Below are 7,322 nucleotides of genomic sequence, written 5' to 3'. Positions count from 1 at the left end.
TTTTTTTTTGGTTTTTTGAGACAGGGTTTTTCTGTGTAGCCCTGGCTGTCCTGAAACTCACCTTGTAGACCAGGCTGGTCTCGAACTCAGAAATCAGCATGCCTCTGCCTCCTGAGTGCTGGGATTAAAGGCGTGCACCTCCACACCCAGCATAGAAGCACCATTTTCTAAGTTTTAATTTCATCCCCAGCTAGATTGGACTCTCATTTCCTGTTTTGACACTTGACCACCTAATATATAATCTGACTTGGTAGAATCGGGATACAAAACCAAATAATAGACTAAAAGATGTGCCTAGTACTCCTACTTGTGAGAATTACAAGGGCTTTAGGAACAGGGATCAAAAAACAGATATTGACCCAGTTGGTGGTGGCACATACCTTTAATCCCAACACTTGGGAGGCAGTCTCAGGCAGATCTCTGTGGGTTCAAGGCCAGCCTGGTCTACATAGTAATTCTAGGACAGCCAAGGCTACATGGAGAAACCCTGTCTTGAAAACAAAACAAAATCAAAAATAAATATTAAAACAAAATGTTTTAGTACTTTAAATATTTAAAATGGCACCTCTGCTGCTAAGGAAATGCTGGGGAATTTAGGGCAGAGACCAGTATGTATTTATGACTTATGACTTCACAGCATTACACCCTCCTGTGATCTCATTTTATAGCATATTACCCGTCTCTATTTTCTAAAGTCCTTTTTAAAAGCAATGATGTCATTTTTTTTCAGGCAAGAGTTGGCAGAGAGTGAGGCCTCTCATCTCTTGAGAGTGGCGGTTGGGCCTCTTGGCAGGGTTTCCCACTGACAAGACCAGAAGGCGTGATGTAGAATCTACAGAGAAAAGAGACTATGGGAATTTGAGACTAACTCAAGAAATTAAGAGCAGAATCTCCACCCACCAGGAGTTTTCCTGCTGATGTCTGATTTTGTTTTTCTCTTGTTTTTGCCCTAGAATTCTTTGACTTCTCTTACGATCTCAACCTGTGCGGGCTGACCGAGGACCCAGATCTTCAGGTGTCTGCCATGAAACACGAGACGGTGCTGGAACTGACAGAGACCGGCGTGGAAGCAGCTGCAGCCTCCGCCATCTCCTTGGCCCGAAACTTGCTCGTCTTTGAGGTGAACCAACCTTTCCTCTTCCTGCTCTGGGACCAGCAACACAAGTTCCCAGTCTTCATGGGTCGTGTATATGACCCCATGGGTTGAGACAGGCAGGGGACAGGCTTGAGTAAACACTACCACCCAAGCTTCAGCTTCTCCGGTTATTTCCTTGCTGCTGCGTGCCCGAGCCACTTCCAGCCTTAGGAAGTGGCCGTTGGAACTGTCTCCAGCCACCAACCCCCGGGGTATCGACCACTTTTTTGCAGCTTTTACGGTTCAAGCCTATCAAACTCTACAAATAAAACTTGCAGACATTTTCTTCTCTCACTAGCCTTTGTGTACTAGATCCCTCAATATCAGAAAAAAGGAATTACCCTGCTTCCTGCTCTGTACGTAGTGACTTAAAGCCCCTGATGTTTATTATTTCATCCATGTCTTGGGTTTGGCCAGTGGTCTTGCTGATCTGACTAGCCGAGTTTCCCTGGGCATATAAATGCATCTTCCCTCGTGAGCGGGCTGGTTGGGGAATGACCGGTCTTTGAAGGTCGTCTTAGTTTGGGTTTTATTGCTGTGACGAGACACCATGATCACAGAAACTCTTATAAAGGGAAACATTTCACTGGCGCTGACTTACAGTTTCAGAGATTATTCCATTATCATCACCACAGGAAACATGGCAGCATGCAGGCAGACATGGTGCTGGAAGAGATGAGAGTTCTACATTTTCATCTGCAGGTAGCAGCTAAAAGCTGTGTGCCACTGAGCTAGACTTAAGCACCTGAGACCTCAAAACCTACCCCCAAAAGTGATACACTTTCCCCAAAAGGGCCACACCTACTCCAACAAGACCATATACCTCCTTATAATGCCACTTATGGGCCAAGAACTCAAACACATGAGTCTATAGGGACCATACCTATTCAAACCACCACAATGGTCTTGGGTGACCATTTTTGGCGTTCTTCTACATGTCTCCTGTGTCCTGCCACCAGGATGACCTGTGTTCTAAGAACACAGCCTCTTTCTCTCTTGTCTGCCTATATCAAGTTTACCATTTTCTCATCAACAAACGGCATGGTGAAGTTTAGATTTAGAGTGGGAAACCACTACAAAGTTATGGGGTAGAGAGCCATTCATTGAGGACCACAAATGCAGTGTATCTGCCATCGTCCTTATATTTATTATTTGCTTCCCCCCCTCAAAAAAAAAAAAAAAAGTAGCAGTAGGTGCTGGAGATAGCTCAGTGGTTAAGAGCACTTGCTGTCCTTCCAGAGGACTCCGGTTCAGTTCCCAGCATCCATAGCAACTCACAACCATTTGCAATTTCAGTTCCAGGACATCTGACACCCTTCCCCCTCCACAAGGTCTAGGTACGCACATGGTGTACTGACTTACATACAGGCAAAACACTAACACTGACTAAACATAAAAGATAAATTTTAAAAAATGTAACAGTTGCCGTAGTAGTGAACATGGTGGAAATAATTGTAGGTATTCTGCTAAGAGTTTTGTAGACATTTTAATTCCTGCAGTAACTTGGTATGACTAACTTAGGCTGTTCAAAGTCTTTTATAAATGGCTTTATTCTGGGCCTGGTGGCACAAGCCTGTAATTCAAACACTCTGGAGCAGTGGTTCTCAACCTTCCTAATGTGGTGACCCCCCCAACCATAAAATTATTTTCACTGCTTCTTTATAACCAGAGTTTTGCTACTCTTGTGAATTGTAGCATAGACATTTATGTTTTCAGATAGTCTTAGGTAATCCCTGTGAAAGGGTCATTCGACATCCTGCCCCAAAGGGCTTGTGACCCATAGATCCCATAGAACCACTGCTCTGTGAGTTAACGCAGGAGGAACATAAATTGGAGGATAACCTGGTCTAACAAGACTGCGTCCCAAAAAAGCTTTTTCTATCTCTGCCTCTGAACTTGTTTTTCCTTTTTGTGGGCTGTACCCATGAACTCACTGATGCCTTAGCCCTGACCTCTCCTGTCCCTCGTCCCCCTTCTCCCTCCTCAGCCCATCTCTGTGTCCTGGCCTCAACTTTCTGTGTCTATTTCTCCCCACCTCCTCAATATGTTTCACATTCTCTCCTCCCTGTCTCCCTCTTCTCTCCTACTTAAGGCACATCCAGCTCAGATATGCAGACCATCATTCCTTGATTTAGCCCATCAGCTTCTCTTGCTGATGAGGTGAAAGATCCAGGCTCTAGCCTCATCACAGTCTCCCCTCCCCAGCTCTGTCCACACACACACTTCAGACCCTCAAGTTCCCATCCATCACTACCCCAGAGGTAAGTGTACTCCCTGAGCCGTCGCTCCTCAGACATTTCCTAAGCATCTTCCAGACATGGTGAAGATTTAATTTTCAAAGGTCAAGCCAGGCTGCTTGATGTAGTTCTAGGTTTGGGAGTCTCCCTGCAGGGTAGCAGATGGCCAGAATATAGATTCCAAAAGCTGATACCCCACATGCTAAGAACTTCTGTCTTCACTATCCCTCCCTCCCAGAAAATCTTGTGTAAGAAGCTGAGACACTTGGGAAGTGGGTGAGAGGGTGAAATGTCACCTAACCTAACTGTCCCCAAGCTTGAAGCTCTTGAGCCTTTGGGCTTGTCCCTTTCTCCAGGGTGCTGAGCTAGAGAGCCAGGTACATGGGTAACTACAGGATAAGAGGTCACCCAAGCTTCTAATAACCCTTGGCAGGATAAACTTAGCATGGATTATGGTAGCTGTCTTGTTACTTTTCTATTGCCCTGATAAAACACCATGACCAAGGCAACTTTTAGGGGTGGTCACAGTTCCAGAGAGTAAAAGTCCATGACCACCATGATAGGGACATAATGGCAGGCATGGCACTAGAGCAGTAGCTGAGAGCCTACATCTGATTCACGAGTAGGAGGGAGGAAGGGAAGAAAGGAGGGAGGGAAGAAGAAGAGAGGAAGGAGGAGAAGGGAGAGAGAGAGAGAGAGAGAGAGAGAGAGAGAGAGAGAGAGAGAGAGAGAGAGCCGCTGGCAATACTCAATACTACGGGCTTTTGAAACCTCAAAGCCCACCCCCAGTGACACACCTCTTCCAGCAAGGCCATACATCCTAACCCTCCCCAAACAGTTCTACAAGCCAGGGACTTATTCAAACATAAGGGTCTCTGGGGGCCATTCTCATTCAAACTATCACAGTAGCCAAGAGATTTATTCCTGAAAGGAACTTTGGTTCCTGTAATTTTCTGGTTTGTCTGTTCTACTTGAAATCAAAGCATCCTTAGTGGGAGAGGAGATGAGCTGGAGCAATAGTCATTGCTTATCCTTTTCCTTGAGATTTACCTGCTATGGCTCTGTTCTGGTCCTCAGGCTTCCCTTCAGTTTCTGACCCCTCATGCAGGCAAAACCAAGCAAAGCCTCAGAATGTTGGGCGGATTCGTTGTTGTAGCTTGTCTTCCAGTCAAGACCAAAAGCCAAACAAGTCACCCCAACTTGTCCTAAAACTGTAGAAAGGTCCCTGCTTCCCACCATGTTCCACTGTCCAAGAGCTGTCTACACGCCTTTCCTTCTGTACCAGTGTGGACTATGGGCAGAGATTTGACCTTGCTGGCTTACATAAACTCTTTTGCACATTTTGGGACATGCTGTTGAGGAATCACATGGCCAACTGTTCCACGTAATCTCACTTTCATAGAGGCTAGTCTGGTTTTTTTCTGTACAGAGGTTGCAGACATTCTAGAAAACAAACAGGTATTCAAAGTCTTTCTTTTTTTGTTTGTTTGTTTGGCTGGTTGGTTGGTTTTGGTTTTCTTGAGACAGGGTTTCTCTGTGTAGACCTGGCTGTTCTAAAACTCACTCTATAGACCAGGCTGGCCTTGAACTAGAGATATACCTGTCTATGGCTCCAAAACCCTGGGATTAAAGTTGTGTGCCATGACCAGTTGGCTCCAAGACCTCTGGAATATGAAGCTAGGAAGAAATATAACATCACTCCTGCTTAATTACATTGGTCAGTTATTTGACAAACCAGCTCAAATTCAAGATGAAAGGACAGATCAAACAGAAAAGAAAGACTTTGAATACCTGTTTGTTTTCTAGAATATCTTCAACCTCTGTACAGAAAAAAAACCAGACTAGCCTCTATGAAAGTGAGATTACGTGGAACAGTTGGCCATGTGATTCCTCAACACCATGTCTCTACTTCTTAAAGACAAGACGCTCAAAGTCATTCTGCAAAGAGTATGGATGTAAGACTACACGAATCACTCTGGCCACATTGCCAATCTGAGTGTTTGTACATGTTTGTACAGACTTATAGCAACTCTCCCTAGCTCTGAGATAGTAGAAAAGTTATTAGGCGATGGGGGAAGTGGACTTGTTCAGCATTAGTTCTTTGGAGGGTGAGGGTGAGCTTGATCTTCTTGGGCAGCAGTTCAGTCCTGCAGCAAACACCAAATATGACTCAGCAGCTGCAGACCAGTCCTCTAGGCAGACAGACACAAGGCAGCTGTAGTCCAATTCTGAAGAAACCGTCAGGCTCGCCAGCTGGCCTGAGGCGAGGACGCAGAAGCAACAAGCCTAGTGGCACACACCTTTAATCCCAGAACTTGGGAGGCAGAGGCAGGTGGATTTCTGAGTTCAAGGCCAGCCTGGTCTACAGAGTGAGTTCCAGGACAGCCAGGGCTACACAGAGAAATCCTGTCTTGAAAAACCAAAACCAAAAAAAAAAAAAAAAAAAAAAGCAAAATGGCAGCGTTATCACAAGTCGAGTTCAACAACTCTATGTCTCTGTGTAAGGCAAACCAATACCTGTGTGCCTCTAGTGAAGAATAGCAAGGCAGAGCGAATCAAAACAAGACTATGCTTGTCCCATACTGTCTGTGGGTCATATTTCTACTCCTTCATCAAGCGTCATTTCAGGTGACTGCTATATCCAAACATCCTTTCATCTGTGTCTGCCTCAGGAAAATAGTCTTCCATGTGTTTGCTTTAGCAAGACAGCCTTTCACCTGGGTGCCCCAGCATAACATCATTTGACATAACTAACTTTCCAAAGAACTAGAAATTTTCACAATACCCTGCCACATACACACATATACCACACACACACACACATATTCCACACACACCCCACACACAAACACATCACACACACATATACATCACACACATTCACACACATGTACATATCCCCCTGCATATACACATACACCACACATGCACACTTACCCCACACACATACACACAAAGACATCCTGCACACATATATATCACACATGCGTACTCCACACACATACACCAATATACCTACAAGCCCACATACATAAGCACATACACCACACATACACATACAAGCTCACACACACATACACATATACCAATACCACACACACATCTACAACATACACACACCCCATATAAACACCACACACATACACACACAAGCACACACACATACACACTCCAGACATCATACATTATATACACATACACCCCACACACAAATACACACATGCACCACACATACCACACACTCACATAATACAAACAGCACATACACATGCCAAACACACCACACACACACACACACACACACACACACCTGCACCAATAATGATAATAATAGTAATAGCAATATTTTTAAGGAAACCAAGGAGAAATGCGAGCTTGTTGCTCGTCTGTAATAACAGTTCTGAAGAGGTTAAAGTAGGAGAATTATTGAAATTTTAAGGCCTACATAGTCAGCTATAGGCTAACCTAGGCTACCTTGTCTCAAAAAGAACACAAAAAAAGTCCTCAGGAAGCAAAGGCAAGTGGATCTCTATGCATTTAAGACCAGTCTGCTCCACACAGGGCTCACAGGGTATTTCAGAACAGTTGGGGCTACATAGAAAGAGCCTGTCTCAAAAAACGAAAATGAGCCAGATGAGGTGGCACATACCTGTAGTCCCAGTACCCAGGAGGCAGAAGCAGAAAGATCTCCATAAGTTCGAGGCCAACCTGGTCTACAAAATGAGCCCAAGATAGCCAGAGAAACCCTGACTCAAAAAGAATAAAACAACACCAAAATGAATTCATTAAAAACATTTTGTTGGGCTGGAGAGATGGTTCAGTGGTTAAGAATGCTGCCTGCAAGGCGGGACATGGTGGTGCACGCCTTTAATCCCAGCACTCGGGAGGCAGAGGCAGGCAGATTTCTGAGTTCGAGGCCAGCCTGGTCTACAGAGTGAGTTCCAGGACAA

General features: G+C 44.9%; 1 protein-coding gene across 1 annotated transcript in view; it reads left to right on the top strand.

The window, feature by feature from the left end:
- The window catches only part of Serping1 (serpin family G member 1), a 10,162-nt gene extending 8,730 nt beyond the window's left edge, over positions 1 to 1,432 (top strand). Inside the window, exon 8 of the mRNA XM_021194119.2 lies at positions 954 to 1,432. Within this exon, the coding sequence (XP_021049778.1) occupies positions 954 to 1,207 (254 nt within the window). The 3' untranslated portion in view covers positions 1,208 to 1,432. The remainder of the gene's footprint in view (positions 1 to 953) is intronic.
- Positions 1,433 to 7,322: the final 5,890 nt, after the last annotated feature.

Source organism: Mus pahari, chromosome 3, assembly GCF_900095145.1.
Source record: "Mus pahari chromosome 3, PAHARI_EIJ_v1.1, whole genome shotgun sequence".
NCBI lineage: Eukaryota > Metazoa > Chordata > Mammalia > Rodentia > Muridae > Mus > Mus pahari.
The sequence above is the reverse complement of the archived record's forward strand: the minus strand, read 5'-3'. Positions and strand labels throughout refer to the sequence as shown.